The 17,500-nt window shown below is 37.1% G+C and overlaps 1 protein-coding gene across 1 annotated transcript in view; it reads right to left on the bottom strand.

The window, feature by feature from the left end:
• Positions 1-15,897, bottom strand: part of LOC148219489 (uncharacterized) — a gene marked incomplete at its 3' end in the record, with an annotated part of 36,991 nt that extends 21,094 nt beyond the window's left edge. The window contains 2 exon segments of the mRNA XM_088157547.1: positions 10,152-10,190; positions 15,834-15,897. Of these exon segments, the coding sequence (XP_088013673.1) occupies positions 10,152-10,190; positions 15,834-15,864 (70 nt within the window).
• Positions 15,898-17,500: the final 1,603 nt, after the last annotated feature.

Here is a 17,500-nt window from a genome sequence, read left to right as displayed (position 1 = left end):
CCAAAAATGGCCCCAAAAATTCAAATTTTGGAGTTGTTGGGTCAAAAAATCCCAAATTTGGCCCCAAAAATTTGAATTTTTGGAGTGGTTGTGTCCAAAAAAACCCAAAAATGGCCCCAAAAATTCGATTTTTTTAAAGGTTTGGTCAAAAAAGTCCAAAAATGGCCAAAAAATTTCATTTTTTTGAATGGTTGGGTCAAAAAATCCCAAAATTGGCCCCAAAAATTTGATTTTTTAAAGGTTTGGTCAAAAAAGTCCAAAAATGACCAAAAATTCAATTTTTTGGAATGGTTGGGTCTTAAAATGGCCCCAAAAATTCGATTTTTTTGAGTTGTTGGGTCAAAAAATCCCAAAAATGGCCCCAAAAATTCAAAGTTTTTGAGTGGTTGGGTCAAAAAATCCCAAAATTGGCCCCAAAAATTCGATTTTTTTGGGGTGGTTGGGTCGAAAAAGTCCAAAAATGGCCCCAAAAATTCAAATTTTGGAGTGGTTGGGTCAAAAAATCCCAAATTTGGCCCCAAAAATTTGATTTTTTGGGGTGGTTGGGTCAAAAAATCCCAAAAATTTCCCCCAAAATTTGATTTTTTTGAGTGGTTGGGTCCAAAAATCCCAAAATTGGCCCCAAAAATTTGATTTTTTAAAGGTTTGGTCAAAAAAGTCCAAAAATGGCCAAAAAAAATCAAAGTTTTTGGGTGGTTGGGTCAAAAAAAACCAAAAATGGCCCCAAAAATTTGATTTTTTTGAGTGGTTGGGTCCAAAAAGTCGAAATTTGGCCCCAAAAATTCAATTTTTTGGAATGGTTGGGTCAAAAAATCCCAAAATTGGCCCCAAAAATTCGATTTTTTTGAGTGGTTGGGTCTAAAAAGTTGAAAAGTGGCCAAAAAAATTTGATTTTTTTGGGGTGGTTGGGTCAAAAAAGTCCAAAATTGGCCCCAAAAATTTCATTTTTTGTGTGGTTGGGTCAAAAAAACCCAAAAATGGCCCCAAAAATTCGATTTTTTTGAGTGGTTGTGTCAAAAAATCCCAAATTTGGCCCCAAAAATTTGATTTTTTGAGTGGTTGGGTCAAAAAATCCTAAAAATGGCCCCAAAAATTCAAAATTTTTGGGTGATTGGGACCAAAAATCCCAAAAATGGCCCCAAAATTTTGATGTTTTGAGTGGTTGGGTCCAAAAAAACCCAAAAATGGCCCCAAAAATTCGACTTTTGGGTGGTGTTGGGTCCAAAAAAACGCAAAAATGGCCCCAAAAATTCAAATTTTGGAGTTGTTGGGTCAAAAAAACCCCAAAATTGGCCCCAAAAATTCGATTTTTTTGAGTGGTTGGGTCAAAAAAGTCAAAAAGTGGCCAAAAAATTTTGATTTTTTTGGGGTGGTTGGGTCAAAAAAGTCAAAAAATGGCCAAAAAAATTTGATTTTTTGGGGTGGTTGGGTCAAAATAATCCTAAATATGGCCCCAAAAATTCAAATTTTTTGGGTGATTGGGTCAAAAAAGTCCAAAATTGGCCCCAAAAATTTGATTTTTTAAAGGTCTGGTCAAAAAAGTCCAAAAATGACCAAAAAAATTCGATTTTTTTGGGGTGGTTGGGTCAAAAAATCCCAAATTTGGCCCCAAAAATTTGATTTTTTTGAGTGGTTGGGTCCAAAAAGTCGAAATTTGGCCCCAAAAATTCAATTTTTTTGAATGGTTGGGTCAAAAAATCCCAAAATTGGCCCCAAAAATTCAATTTTTTTGAGTGGTTGGGTCAAAAAAACACAAAAATGACCCCAAAAATTCAGTTTTTGAGTGGTTGTGTCAAAAAATCCCAAATTTGGCCCCAAAAATTTTGATTTTTTTGGGTGGTTGGGTCAGAAAATCCTAAAAATGGCCCCAAAAATTCAAATTTTTGAGCTGTTGGGTCAAAAAAACCCAAAAATGGCCCCAAAAATTTGAATTTTTGGGGTGGTTGGGTCAAAAAATCCCAAAATTGGCCCCAAAAATTTGATTTTTTAAAGGTTTGGTCAAAAAAGTCCAAAAATTTCCCCAAAAATTCGATTTTTTGGAATGGTTGGGTCAAAAAAAACACAAAAATGGCCCCAAAAATTCAGTTTTTGAGTGGTTGTGTCAAAAAATCCCAAATTTGGCCCCAAAAATTTGATTTTTTGGAATGGTTGGGTCAAAAAAGTCCAAAAATGGCCCCAAAAATTCGATTTTTTTAAAGGTTGGGTCCAAAAAGTCGAAAAATGGCCCCAAAAATTTGATTTTTTTGAATGGTTGGGTCAAAAAATCCCAAAAATGGCCCCAAAAATTCGATTTTTTTGAATGGTTGGGTCCAAAAATCCTAAAATTGGCCCCAAAAATTCAAATTTTTTGAGTGGTTGGGTCAAAAAATCCCCAAATTGGCCCCAAAAATTTGATTTTTTAAAGGTTTGGTCAAAAAAGTCCAAAAATTTCCCCAAAAATTCAATTTTTTGGAATGGTTGGGTCAAAAAAAACCCAAAAATGGCCCCAAAAAATTCAAAGTTTTTGAGTGGTTGTGTCAAAAAATCCCAAATTTGGCCCCAAAAATTTGATTTTTTTGAATGGTTGGGTCAAAAAATCCCAAAATTGGCCCCAAAAATTAAATTTTTTTGAGTGGTTGGGTCAAAAAAGTCGAAAAGTGGCCAAAAAATTTTGATTTTTTTGGGGGTGGTTGTGTCCAAAAATCCCAAAATTGGCCCCAAAAATTTGATTTTTTGAGTGGTTTGGTCAAAAAAGTCCAAAAATTTCCCCAAAAATTCAATTTTTTGGAATGGTTGGGTCTAAAAATGGCCCCAAAAATTCAAATTTTTGAGCTGTTGGGTCAAAAAATCCCAAATTTGGCCCCAAAAATTTTGATTTTTTTGGGTGGTTGGGTCAAAAAATCCTAAAAATGGCCAAAAAAATTCAAAATTTTTGAGTGGTTGGGTCCAAAAAAACCCAAAAATCGCCCCAAAAAATTCAATTTTTTGGAATGGTTGGGTCCAAAAAGTCCAAAATTGGCCCCAAAAAATACAAATTTTTGAGCTGTTGGGTCAAAAAATCCCAAAATTGGCCCCAAAAATTCGATTTTTTTGAGTGGTTGGGTCTAAAAAGTTGAAAAGTGGCCAAAAAAATTTGATTTTTTTGGGGTGGTTGGGTCAAAAAAGTCCAAAAATGGCCCCAAAAATTCAAATTTTGGAGTTGTTGGGTCAAAAAAACCCAAAAATGGCCCCAAAAAATTCAAATTTTTGAGTGATTGGGACCAAAAATCCCAAAAATGGCCCCAAAAATTTGATTTTTTTGAATGGTTGGGTCAAAAAAACCCAAAAATTGCCAAAAAAAATTTGATTTATTTGGGTGGTTTGGTCCAAAAAGTCCAAAAATGGCCCCAAAAAATTCAAATTTTTGAGCTGTTGGGTCAAAAAATCCCAAAATTGGCCCCAAAAATTTGATTTTTTTAAAGGTTTGGTCAAAAAAGTCCAAAAATTTCCCCAAAAATTCAATTTTTTGGAATGGTTTGGTCGTAAAATGGCCCCAAAAATTCGATTTTTTTGAGTGGTTTGGTCAAAAAAGTCGAAAAGTGGCCAAAAAATTTTGATTTTTTTGGGGTGGTTGGGTCAAAAAAGTCCAAAAATGGCCCCAAAAATTCGATTTTTTTGAATGGTTGGGTCCCAAAATCCTAAAATTGGCCCCAAAAATTTGATTTTTTTTGGGGTGGTTGGGTCAAAAAAGTCCAAAATTGGCCCCAAAAATTCAAATTTTTGAGTGGTTGGGTCAAAAAATCCCAAATTTGGCCCCAAAAATTCGATTTTTTTGAGTGGTTGGGTGAAAAAAGGTGAAAAGTGGGATAAAAAAAATTTCGATTTTTTTTGGGGTGGTTGGGTCAAAAAATCTTAAAATTGGCCCCAAAAATTTGATTTTTTTGAGTGGTTGTGTCAAAAAATCCCAAAATTGGCCCCAAAAATTCGATTTTTTGGAATGATTGGGTTAAAAAATTACGAAAAGGGCCCCAAAAATTCGATTTTTTTAAAGGTTGGGTCCAAAAAGTCGAAAAATGGCCCCAAAAATTTGGCTCAATTTGGGGAAATTTGGGGAAAATTTGGGAATTTTGGGGGCTCAATTTTGGGAAATTTTTGAGGGAAATTTTGAGGATTTTGGGGTTCAAATTCTTGGAAATTTGGGGGAAAATTTGGGGATTTTGGGGTCTCAAATTTGGGGAAATTTTGAGGGAAATTTTGAGGATTTTGGGGCTCAAATTTGGGGGAAATTTTGGGTTTTGAGTCTCAAATTTGGGGGAATTTGGGGCTCCATTTTAGAAGAAATTTGGGGGAAAATTTGGGGATTTTTGGGCCTCAATTTTGGGAAAATTTGGGGGAATTTGGGAGTTTTGGGGGCTCAATTTTGGGAAAAATTTGGGGATTTTTGGGTTTCAATTTTGGAGAAATTTCGAAGGAAATTTTGGGGTTTTGAGGCTCAAATTTGGGGAAATTTTGGGGAAATTTGGGGATTTTTGGGGCTCAATTTGGGGGAAATTTTGGGGGAAATTTTGGGATTTTGGAGCTTCATTTTGGGGAAAATTTGAGGGAAATTTTGAGGATTTTGGGGCTCAAATTCCGGGAAATTTGGGGGAAAAATTTGGGGATTTTGGGGAAAATTTGGGGGATTTTTGGGGCTCAATTTTGGGGAAAATTTGGGGATTTTGGGGACCAATTTTGGAGAAATTTCGAAGGAAATTTTGGGGTTTTGAGGCTCCAATTTGGGGAAATTTGGGGATTTTGGGTCTCAATTTTGAGGAGAATTTGGGTAAAATTTGGGGGTTCTGGTTCACAATTTTGGGGAAAATTTGGAGAAATTTTGGGGATTTTTGGGGCTCAATTTTGGGAAAATTTGGAGAAATTTTGGGGATTTTGGGGCTCAATTTTGGGGAAATTTTGAGGGAAATTTTGAGGATTTTGGGGCTCAAATTTGGGGAAATTTGGGGGGAAAATTTGGGGATTTGGGGCTGAATTTTCGGGAAATTTGGGAGTTTTGGGGCTCAACTTTAGGAGAAATTTGGGGAAAATTTGGGGATTTTTGGGTCTCAATTTTGGGGAAATTTTGGGGGGAATTTTGGGGATTTTGGGGCTCAAATTCCAGGAAATTTGGGGGAAAATTTGGGGATTTTGGGGAAAATTTGGGGGATTTTTGGGGCTCAATTTTGGGAAAATTTTGGGAAAATTTCGGGATTTTGGGTCTCAATTTTGGGAAAAATTTTGAGAGAAATTTTGAGGATTTTGGGGCTCAATTTGGGGAAATTTGGGAGAAAATTTGGGGATTCGGGACTGAATTTTTGGGAAATTTGGGAGTTTTGGGGCTCAATTTTAGGAGAAATTTGGGGAAAATTTGGGGAAAATTTGGGGATTTTGGGGTCTTAATTTTGGGGAAATTTGGGGGGAATTTTGAGGATTTTTGGGGCTCCATTTGGGGAAATTTTGGGGAAATTTTGGGATTTTTGGGGGGAATTTTGGGGAAATTTGGGGGAAAATTGGGGATTTTTGGGTCTCAATTTTGGGAAAATTTGGGGATTTTGGGGCTCAATTTTGGAGAAATTTCGGAGGAAATTTTGGGGTTTTGAGGCTCAAATTTGGGGAAATTTGGGGGGAATTTTGGGGATTTTGGGGCTCAATTTTGGGGAAATTTGGGGATTTTGGGGCTCAATTTTGGGAAAATTTTGAGGGAAATTTTGAGGATTTTGGGGCTCAAATTCCGGGAAATTTGGGGGAAAAATTTGGGGATTTTGGGGCTCAATTTGGGAAAAATTTTGAGAGAAATTTTGAGGATTTTGGGGCTCAAATTTGGGGAAATTTGGGGGAAAAATTTGGGGATTTGGGGCTGAATTTTCGGGAAATTTTGGGGGAAATTGGGAATTTTGGAGGCTCAATTTTGGGAAAAATTTGGGGATTTTGGGGATCAATTTTGGGGAAATTTTGAGGGAAATTTTGGGGATTTTGGGTCTCATTTTTGAGGAGAATTTGGGTAAAATTTGGGGGTTCTGGGTCACAATTTTGGGGAAAATTTGGGGAAATTTTGGGGATTTTGGGGCTCAATTTTGAGGAAAATTTGGTGAAAATTTGGGGATTTTTGGGCTCAATTTTGGGGAGAAATTTGGGGAAAAATTGGGAATTGTGGGGGAATTTTGGTAAAATTTTTGAGAGAAATTTTGAGGATTTTGGGACTCAAATTTGGGGAAATTTGGGGGAAAAATTTGGGGATTTGGGGCTGAATTTTCCAGAAATTTGGGGATTTTGGGGCTCAACTTTAGGAGAAATTTGGGGAAAATTTGGGGATTTTTGGGCTCAATTTTGTGGAAATTTGGGGGGAATTTTGGGGATTTTGGGGTCTCGTTTTTGGGGAAATTTTGGGGAAAATTGGGAATTTTTGGGGCTCAATTTTGGGGGAAATTTGGTGAAAAATTGAGGATTTTGAGGCTCAATTTTGAGGAATTTTGGGGATTTTGGGTCTCAGTTTTGGGAAAATTTGGGGATTTTGGAGCTCAATTTTGGGGAAATTTTGAGGGAAATTTTGAGGATTTTGGGGCTCAATTTTGGGGGGATTTTGGGGAAAATTTGGGAATTTTTGGGGCTCAATTTTGGGGGAAATTTGGTGAAAAATTGAGGATTTTGAAGCTCAATTTTGAGGAATTTTGAGGAATTTTGGGTCTCAATTTTGGGGAAGCTTTGAGGAAAATTTTGAGGATTTTGGGGCTCAAATTTGGGGAAATTTTGAGGATTTTTGGGGCTCAATTTGGGGAAATTTGGGGGAAAATTGGGGATTTGGGGGCTCAATTTGGGGAAATTTTAGGAAAATTTGGGGATTTTTGGGTCTCAATTTTTGGGGAAATTTGGGGGTAATTTGGGGGATTTTGGGGTCTCATTTTTGGGGAAATTTTGGGGAAAATTTGGGGATTTGGGGGGCTCAATTTTGGGGAAAATTTGGTGAAAAATTGAGGATTTTGAGGCTCAATTTTGGGAAAATTTTTGAGAGAAATTTTGAGGATTTTGGGGCTCAATTTTGGAGAAATTTTGGGGGAATTTGGGGGTTTTGAGGTCTCAATTTTGGGAGAAATTTGGGGAAAAATTGGGAATTGTGGGGGAATTTTGGGGAAAATTTGGGGATTTTTGGGTCTCAATTTTGGGAAAATTTTTGATGGAAATTTTGAGGATTTGGGGGCTCAAATTTGGGGAAATTTGGGGGAAAAATTTGGGGGATTTGGGGCTGAATTTTCGGGAAATTTGGGAGTTTTGGGGCTCAATTTTAGGAGAAATTTGGGGAAAATTTGGGGATTTTTGGGTCTCAATTCTGGGGAAATTTTGAGGGAAATTTTGAGGATTTTGAGGCTCAAATTCCGGGAAATTTGGGGGAAAATTTGGGGATTTTGGGGAAAATTTTTGGGGGATTTTTGGGGCTCAATTTTGGGAAAATTTTGGGAAAATTTGGGGATTTTGGGGAAAATTTGGGGATTTTTTGGTCTCAATTTTAGGATAAATTTGGAGGAAAATTTGAGGATTTTTGGGTCTCAATTTTGGGGAAAATTTGGTGAAAAATTGAGGATTTTGAGGCTCAATTTGGGGAAAATTTGGGGATTTTGGGGCTCAAATTTGGGAGAAATTTTGAGGGAAATTTTGAGGATTTTGGGGTTCAAATTCTGGGAAATTTGGGGGAAAATTTGGGGATTTTGGGGTCTCAATTTTGGGATCAATTTGGAGGGAATTTGGGGATTTTTGGGGCTCAATTTGGGGAAAATTTTGAGGGAAATTTTAAGGATTTTGGGACTCAAATTTGGGGGAATTTGGGGATTTTGGGGCTCAATTTTGGAGAAATTTCGAAGGAAATTTTTGGGGTTTTGAGGCTCAAATTTGGGGAAATTTGGGGAGAATTTTGGGGATTTTGGGGAAAAATTGGGGGATTTTTGGGGCTCAATTTTGGGAAAATTTTGGGAAAATTTGGGGATTTTGGGGCTCAATTTTGGAGAAATTTCGAAGGAAATTTTTGGGGTTTTGAGGCTCAAATTTGGGGAAATTTGGGGGGAATTTTGGGGATTTTTGGGGCTCAAATTTGGGAAAATTTGGGGATTTTGGGGCTCAATTTTGGGGAGAATTTGGGTAAAATTTGGGGGTTCTGGGTCACAATTTTGGGGAAATTTTGGAGAAATTTTGGGGATTTTTGGGGCTCAATTTGGGGGAAATTTTTGAGGGAAATTTTGAGGATTTTGGGGCTCAATTTTGGAAAAAATTTTGGGGGAATTTGGGGGTTTTTGTGTCTCAATTTTGGGGAAATTTGGGGGAAAATTTGGGAATTTTGGGGCTCAATTTTGGGAAAATTTGGTGATTTTGGGTCTCCATTTTGGGAAAATTTTTGAGGGAAATTTTGAGGATTTTGGGGCTCAAATTCCGGGAAATTTGGGGGAAAATTTGGGGATTTTGGGGAAAATTTGGGGGATTTTTGGGGCTCAATTTTAGGATAAATTTGGAGGGAATTTTGGGGATTTTTGGGGCTCAATTTGGGGAAATTTGGGGGGAAATTTTGGGGTTTTGAGGCTCAAATTTGGGGAAATTTTGAGGGAAATTTTGAGGATTTTGGGACTCAAATTTGGGGAAATTTGGGGATTTTGGGTCTCAATTTTGGGGAAATTTGGAGAAATTTTGGGGATTTTGGGGCTCAATTTTGGGAAAATTTTTGAGAGAAATTTTGAGGATTTTGAGGCTCAAATTTGGGGAAATTTTGGGGAAAAATTTGGGGATTTTTGGGTCTCAATTTTGGGGAAATTTTGGGGGGAATTTTGGGTATTTTGGGGGCTCAATTTTGAGGAATTTTGGGGATTTTGGGTCTCAATTTTGGGGAAATTTGGAGAAATTTTGGGGATTTTGGGGCTCAATTTTGGGAAAATTTTTGAGGGAAATTTTGAGGATTTTGGGGCTCAAATTCCGGGAAATTTGGGGGAAAATTTGGGGATTTTGGGGAAAATTTGGGGGATTTTTGGGTCTAAATTTTAGGATAAATTTGGAGGGAATTTGGGGATTTTTGGGGCTCAATTTGGGGAAAATTTGGTGAAAAATTGAGGATTTTGAGGGTCAATTTTGAGGAATTTTGGGGATTTTGGGTCTCAATTTTGGGAAAATTTTTGAGGGAAATTTTGAGGATTTTGGGGCTCAATTTTGGGGAAATTTGGGGAAAAATTGGGAATTGTGGGGGAATTTTGGGGAAATTTTGGGGGATTTTGGGTCTCAATTTTGGGAAAATTTTGGGAAAATTTGGGGATTTTGGAGCTTCATTTTGTGGAAATTTTGAGGGAAATTTTGAGGATTTTGGGGCTCAAATTTGGGGAAATTTGGGGATTTTTGAGTCTCAATTTTGAGGAGAATTTGGGTAAAATTTGGGGGTTCTGGGTCACAATTTTGGGGAAAATTTGGAGAAATTTTGGGGATTTTGGGGCTCAATTTTGAGGAAATTTGGGGGAAAATTGGGAATTTTGGGGGCTCAATTTTGGGAAAATTTGGGGATTTTGGGTCTCAATTTTGGGGAAATTTTGAGGGAAATTTTGAGTATTTTGGGGCTCAAATTTGGGGAAATTTGGGGGAAAAATTTGGGGATTTGGGGCTGAATTTTCGGGAAATTTGGGAGTTTTGGGGCTCAACTTTAGGAGAAATTTGGGGAAAATTTGGGGATTTTTGGGTCTCAATTTTGGGGGAAATTTTGGGGAAAATTTGGGATTTTTGGGGCTCAATTTTGGGGAAAATTTGGTGAAAAATTGAGGATTTTGAGGCTCAATTTTGGGAAAATTTGGGGATTTTGGGGCTCAATTTTGGGAAAATTTTGAGGGAAATTTTGAGGATTTTTGGGGTTCAAATTTGGGGATTTTGGGTCTCAATTTTGAGGAAAATTTGGGTAAAATTTGAGGATTTTGGGGTCTCGATTTTGGGGAAATTTTGGGGGAATTTTGGGGTCTCAAATTTAGGAAAAAATTTGGGGGGAATTTTTGGTTTTGGATTGGGCTCAGATTGGGTCTAAAAAAGCCAAAATCGGCCCCAAAAATTCGATTTTTCGAGGTGGGGATGGAGAAAATTGGGATTTTTTATTTTTTTAAAATTTTTTTTTTTTCCCAAAATCGGGATTTTTGTGGGAATTTTGTCGTTACCTGAAGGCGCCACCCACGGGAAAAGGATCGGGAGAGAGGCTGGAAAAAAATGGGAAAAGTGAAAAAAAAAATTGGGAAAAAGGGGAAAAAATGGGAAAAAATTTTAAAAATGGGAAAAGGGAAAAATTGGGAAAAATTAAAAAATGGGAAAATGGGGAAAAATGGGAAAATGGAAAAAATGGGAAAGGGAAAAAATGGGAAAAATAAAAAATGGGAAAAGTGAAAAAAAAATTTGGGAAAATGGGGAAAAAAAATTGGGAAAATGGGAAAAAACTGGGAAAAATTAAAAAATGGGAAAGGGAAAAAAATGGGAAAATGGGGAAAAAATGGGAAAAATTTAAAAATGGGAAAAGGGGAAAAAATGGGAAAATGGGGAAAAAAATTGGGAAAATGGGAAAAAAATAAAAAATTGGGAAAATGGGAAAAAAAATTAGGAAAATGGGGAAAAAATTGGGAAAAAGGGAAAAAATTGGGAAAAATTAAAAAATGGGAAAAGGGAAAAAAATGGGAAAATGGGGAAAAAAATTGGGAAAATGGGAAAAAATAAAAAATTGGGAAAATGGGAAAAAAAAATTAGGAAAATGGGAAAAAAATTGGGAAAAATTTAAAAAATGGGAAAAGGGAAAAAAATGGGAAAATGGGGAAAAAATGGGAAAAAATAAAAAATTGGGAAAATGGGAAAAAATGGGAAAATGGGGAAAAAATTGGGAAAATGGGAAAAATGGGAAAAATTTAAAAATGGGAAAAATAAAAATGGGAAAAGGGAAAAAAAATTGGGAAAATGGGAAAAAATAAAAAATTGGGAAAATGGGAAAAAAAATTGGGAAAATGGGAAAAAAATTGGGAAAAAATTTAAAAAATGGGAAAAGGGGGGGAAACGGGAAATGGAAAAAAATGGGAAAAGTGAAAAAAAAAATTGGGAAAATGGGAAAAAATGGGAAAATGGGAAAAAAAATTGGGAAAAATTAAAAAATGGGAAAATGGGAAAAAATTTGGGAAAATGGAAAAAATGGAAAAAAATTTAAAATGGGAAAAATAAAAAATGGGAAAAGGGAAAAAAAATGGGAAAATGGGGGAAAAATGGGAAAAATTAAAAAATGGGAAAAATTAAAAAATGGGAAAAGTGAAAAAAAATTGGGGAAATGGGAAAAAATTGGGAAAAATTTAAAAATGGGAAAAATTAAAAAATGGGAAAAATAAAAAAATGGGAAAAGGGAAAAAATGGGAAAGTGAAAATAAAATGGGAAAAATAAAAAAGGGAAATGGGATAAAAATGGGAAAAGTGGAAAAAAAATTGGGAAAATGGGAAAAAAATGGGAAAAAATTAAAAAATGGGAAAAAGGGAAAAAAAATGGGAAAATGGGGGAAAAAAATTGGGAAAATGGGAAAAAAAATTGGGAAAAAATTTTAAAAATGGGAAAAATAAAAAAATGGGAAAAGGGAAAAAAATTTGGGAAAAATGGGAAAAAAATTGGGAAAATGGGAGAAAAAAATTGGGAAAATGGGAAAAATGGGAAAATGGGAAAAAAAATGGGAAAAATTTAAAAATGGGAAAAATAAAAAAATGGGGAAAATGGGAAAAAAATTGGGAAAAAAGGGGGAAAAATTGGGAAAATGGGAAAAAATGGGAAAAAATGGGAAAATGGGAAAAAAATTGGGAAAAATAAAAAAAATGGGAAAAGGGGGGGAAACGGGAAATGGAAAAAAATGGGAAAAGTGAAAAAAAAAATTGGGAAAATGAGAGAAAAAATTGGGAAAATGGGAAAAAAAATTGGGAAAATGGGGAAAAAATTTGGGAAAATGGGGGAAAAATGGGAAAATGGAAAAAAAAATGGGAAAATGGGAAAAAAAATGGGAAAAAATTAAAATGGGAAAAGTGGAAAAAAAATTGGGAAAATGGGAGAAAAAAATTGGGAAAAAATTTAAAAAAATGGGAAAATGGGAAAAAAAAATTGGGAAAATGGGAAAAATGGGAAAAAATTTAAAAATGGGAAAAGGGGGGGAAACGGGAAATGGAAAAAATGGGAAAAGTGAAAAAAAATTTGGGAAAATGGGGAAAAATTGGGAAAATGGGAAAAAAATGGGAAAAATTTAAAAATGGGAAAAATAAAAAAATGGGAAAAGGGAAAAAAAAGGAAAAATAAAAAAGGGAAATGGGGAAAAAATGGGAAAAAAGGAAAAAATTGGGAAAAGTAAAAAAAAAATGGGGAAAATGGGAAAAAAATGGGAAAAAAAGTAAAAAAAATGGGAAAAGTGAAAAAAAGGGAAAAGGGAAAAAATAGGAAAAAAAATGGGAAAAATGGGAAAAATGGGAAAAATAAAAAAATGGGAAAAGTGGGAAAATGGAAAAAGGAAAAAATGGGAAAAAGGGAAAAAAAGGGAAAAGTGGAAAAATTGGGAAAAATGAAAGAAAATGGGAAAAAGGGAAAAAAGGAAAATGGGAAAAAATGGGAAAAGGAAAAAAAATGGGAAAAAAAGTAAAAAATGGGAAAGAGGAAAAAATGGGAAAAATGGAAAAGGAAAAAATTGGGAAAATGGGGAAAAAATGGGGAAAATAAAAAATGGGAAAAGGGAAAAAAAATGGGAAAAGGGAAAATAAATGGGAAAAGTAAAAAAAAAAAAAAGAGAAAATTTTTTTAAATGGGAAAAGTGGGGAAAAATGGGAAAAAATTAAAAATTGGGAAAATTGGAAAAAATGGGAAAAAATAAAAATTGGGAAAATTGGGAAAATGGGAAAAGTGAAGAAAAATTGGAAAAGGGGAAAAATGGGAAAAGTGAAAGAAAAAAGGGAAAAGTAAAAAAATGGGGAAAAAAATGGAAAAATGGGAAAAAGGGAAAAAATGGGAAAAGTAAAAAAATGGGAAAAATGGGAAAAAAAGGAAAAGTGAAAAAATGGGAAAAAAAGGGGAAAATATGGGAAAAGTGGAAAAATGGGAAAAAAAATGGGAAAAGTAAAAAATGGGAAAAAGGGGAAAATGGGAAAAGTGAAAAAAATTGGAAAAGTGAAAAAAAATGGGAAAATGGGGGAAAAATGGGGAAAAGGGAAAAAAATGGGAAAAATGGAAAAAAAATTGGGAAAAGGGGAAAAATGGGGGAAAAAAGTTAAAAAAAAATGGGAAAAATGAAAGAAAATGGGAAAAAGGGAAAAATGGGAAAAGGGAGGGAAATGGGGAAAGGAAAGAAAAAATTGGGAAAAGTAAAAAAAAAATGGGGAAAATGGAAAAATGGAAAAAAATGGGAAAAAATGGGAAAAAATGGGAAAAAATGGGAAAAGTGAAAAATGGGAAAAAGGGAAAAAAAGGGAAAAGTGGAAAAATTGGGAAAAATGAAAGAAAATGGGAAAAGGGAAAAAAGGAAAATGGGAAAAAATGGGAAAAGGGAAAAAAATGGGAAATGGGGGAAAATGGGAAAAAAATAAAAAATGGGAAAAGGGAAAAATGGGAAAAATGGAAAAGGAAAAAATTGGGAAAATGGGGAAAAATGGGAAAAATAAAAAATGGGAAAAGGGAAAAAAATGGAAAAGGAAAAATGAGAAAATCGGAAAAAATGGGAAAAGTAAAAAAAAAAAATTGGAAAAAGGGAAAAAAGGGAAAAGGAGAAAATGGGGAAAAAAAGGGAAAAAATGGGAAAAATTAAAAAATGGGAAAAGGGAAAAAATTGGGGAAAAGGGAAAAATAAATGGGAAAAGTAAAAAAAAAAAGAAATTTTTTTAAATGGGAAAAGTGGGGAAAAATGGGAAAAAATTAAAAATGGGAAAATTGGAAAAAATGGGAAAAAATTAAAAATTGGGAAAATTGGGAAAAAAATGGGAAAAGTGGAAAATAAATGGGAAAAAATTTTAAAAAAATGGGAAAAGGGGAAAAAATGGGAAAAAATTTAAAAAAAGGGAAAAAATTGGGGAAAATAAATGGGAAAAATGAAAAAAAATGGAAAAAGTGAAAAAAATGGGAAAAATTGAAAAAAAATGGGAAAAGTACAAAAAAATGGGGGAAAAAAAAGAAAAAAAAAAAGGAAAATGAAAAAGAAGGAAATGATAAAAAAAACGGGGAAAAAGGAGAAAATTGGGAATAAAAAGGGAATAAATAAAATTATTTTTTAATTTATCGAGGGGGAGGAATGAAGGGGAAAAGGGGAATTTAAAATAAAAAAAAATTAAAATAGAAAGGAAATGAAAAGATAAAATTAAAAAAAAAAAAAGGGGAGGGGTTGGGGTGAAGGGAAGGGAAATTTGGGGGAAAATGGGGAAAAATGGGAAAGAATTGGGAAAAAATTGGGAAAAAATTGGGAAAAAATGGGAAAAAATCAGAAAAAATTGGGGAAAAAAATCAGAAAAAAAATGGGAAAAAAATCAGGAAAAATTGGGGAAAAAATGGGAAAAAATGGGAAAAAAATTGGGAAAAAAATCAGAAAAAAAATCAGAAAAAATTGGGAAAAAAATGGGAAAAAATGGGAAAAAAATGGGAAAAAATGGGAAAAAAAATGGGAAAAAAAAATGGGGGAAAAATATGGGAAAAAAATGGGAAAAAATCAGAAAAAAATTGGGAAAAAATATGGGAAAAAAATGGGAAAAAAAATGGGGGAAAAAAAGGGAAAAAAATGGGAAAAAAATGGGAAAAAAACCAGAAAAAAATGGGAAAAAAATCAGGAAAAATTGGGAAAAAAATGGGAAAAAATCAGAAAAAATTGGGGAAAAAATGGGAAAAAAATGGGAAAAAAAAATCAGAAAAAAATTGGGAAAAAATGGGAAAAAAATGGGAAAAAAATCAGAAAAAATTGGGAAAAAATGGGAAAAAAATGGGAAAATGGGAAAAAAATCAGAAAAAATTGGGAAAAAAATGGGAAAAAAACGGGAAAAAAATCAGAAAAAATTGGGAAAAATCCGAATAAAATTAGGAAAAAATTGGGAAAAAATCAGAAAAAATTGGGAAAAAATCGGGGAAAAATCAGAAAAAAATGGGAGAGAGGAGGAAGAGGAAGAGGAGGGGTTGGGATGAAGGGCAGGGAAATTTGGGGGGAAATGGGGGAAAAATTGGGAAAAAACTGGGAAAAGAACTGGGAAAAAATCAGAAAAAATAGGGGGAAAAATGGGGAAAAAAAAGAGAAAAACTTGGGAAAAATTGGGGAAAAATCAGGAAAAAATTGGGATAGAGGAGGAGGAGGAGGAGGAGGAGGAGGAGTTGGGATGAAGGGCAGGGAAATTTGGGGGAAAAAAGTGAAAATTGGGGAAAATTGGGAAAGAATTGGGAAAAAATGGGGAAAAATTGGAAAAAAAGTGGGAGAAAAATCAGAAAAAAAATGGGAGAAATTGGGAAAAAATCACAAAAAATTGGGAAAAAATCCGAAAAAATTGGGATAGAGGAGGAGGAGGAGGAGTTGGGATGAAGGGCAGGGAAATTTGGGGAAAAAAGGTGGAAAATTGGGGGAAATTTGGGAAAGAAATGGGGGAAAAAAATCAGAAAAATTGGGAAAAAAATGGGAAAAAATCAGAAAAAATTGGGAGAGAGGAGGAGGAGGAAGAGGAGGAAGAGGAGGAGGAGGGGTTGGGATGAAGGGCAGGGAAATTTAGGGGGAAAAAATAAAAAAATGGGGGAAAAAAAGAGGAAAAAATGGGAAAAAAAGAGGAAGAAGAAGAAGAGGAGGATGAGGATGAGGAGGATGAGGATGATGAAGGGGAGGCCTCACCCAGCAGAGGGATGAAGGCCCGGAGCTCCATGGCCGTGTCCCCTGTCCCTGTCCCCTGTCCCCTGTCCCCTCCCCAACCACGTGACCCCCAAACCCTGGGGAAAAGGGGAAGCGGCCCCAAATCGCGGGGTGGGATTGCGCAACGGTGACGTCACCGCGCCGGAGGTGACTCAGGGGCGGCTCTTGCGACATTTGGGGACATCCCGGGGGGGGGGGGGGGAACGGGGGGGGGGTGGCACCGGGGTTGGGGACATTGAGGGGGTGGCACCGAGGTGGCACCAATGGAGGTGACACCAAGGGGGAGGTGACACCGAGGTGAGGGTGACATTGAGGTGACGGTGACACCCAGGTGAGGGTGACAATGAGAAGGTGACATCAAGGAGGAGGTGACACCGAGGTTGGTGACAATGAGACGGTGACACTGAGGAGAAGGTGACATCGAGGTTGGGGACACTGAGCAGGTGACACCCAGGTGAGGGTGACACTGAGAAGGTGACACCGAGGTTGGTGACACTGAGGTGACAGTGACAACGAGGGGGAGGTGACACCAGGGTGACAGCCCGGTTGGTGACACTGAGATGGTGACACCGAGGAGGAGGGGACATCAACGGGGAGGTGACACCGAGGTTGGTGACACCAAGGTGAGGGTGGCACCGAGGTTGGTGACACTGAGATGGTGGCACTGAGGTGACACCAATGGAGGTGACACCAAGGGGGAGGTGGCACCGAGGTGAGGGTGACATCGAGGTTGGGGACAATGAGACGGTGGCACTGAGGTGAGGGTGACACTAAATCTGATGACACCAAGGTGAGGGTGGCACTGAGGTGACACTGAGACAGTGACACTGAGGAGAAGGTGACACCAAGGGTGGTGACATTGAGGTGACAGTGACACCCAGGTGAGGGTGACAATGAGAAAGTGACACCAACGGAGGTGACACCGAGGAGGAGGTGACACCGAGGTCGGTGACATTGAGGTGACAGTGACAACGAGGGGGAGGTGACACCAGGGTGACAGCCCGGTTGGTGACACCGAGGTGAGGGTGACACCGGGGTTGGGGACATTGAGATGGTGGCACTGGTGAGGGTGACACTCAGGAGGTGACACCGAGGAGGAGGTGACACCAGGGTTGGGGACATTGAGGTGACAGTGACACAAAGGTGAAGGTGGCCCCGAGGTTGGTGACAATGAGACGGTGACACTGAGGGGGAGGTGACACCGAGAAGATGACACCGAGGTGAGGGTGACAATCAGGAGGTGACATCAAGGAGGAGGTGACACCAGGGTTGGGGACATTGAGATGGTGGCACCGAGGTCACACAAGGGTGGCCCAAGGGTTGGTGACACTGAGACGGTGACACCGAGGGGGAGGTGACACCGAGAAGGTGACACCGAGGTGAGGGTGACAATGAGGAGGTGACACCAGGGTTGGTGACACCAAGGTGAGGGTGGCACCGAGGTGAGGGTGGCATCAGGTTTGGTGACACTGAGACGGTGACACCGAGGTGACACCAATGGAGGTGACACCAAGGGGGCGGTGACACCAAGGTTGGTGACACTGAGGTGACGGTGACACCCGGGTGAGGGTGACAATGAGAGGGTGACATCAAGGAGGAGGTGACACCAGGGTTGGTGACATTGAGGTGACGGTGGCACCGAGGTGAGA

Source organism: Sturnus vulgaris, unplaced genomic scaffold (assembly GCF_052056855.1).
Source record: "Sturnus vulgaris isolate bStuVul1 unplaced genomic scaffold, bStuVul1.hap1 Scaffold_1013, whole genome shotgun sequence".
NCBI lineage: Eukaryota > Metazoa > Chordata > Aves > Passeriformes > Sturnidae > Sturnus > Sturnus vulgaris.
This window is presented reverse-complemented; position numbering and strand designations above follow the sequence as displayed.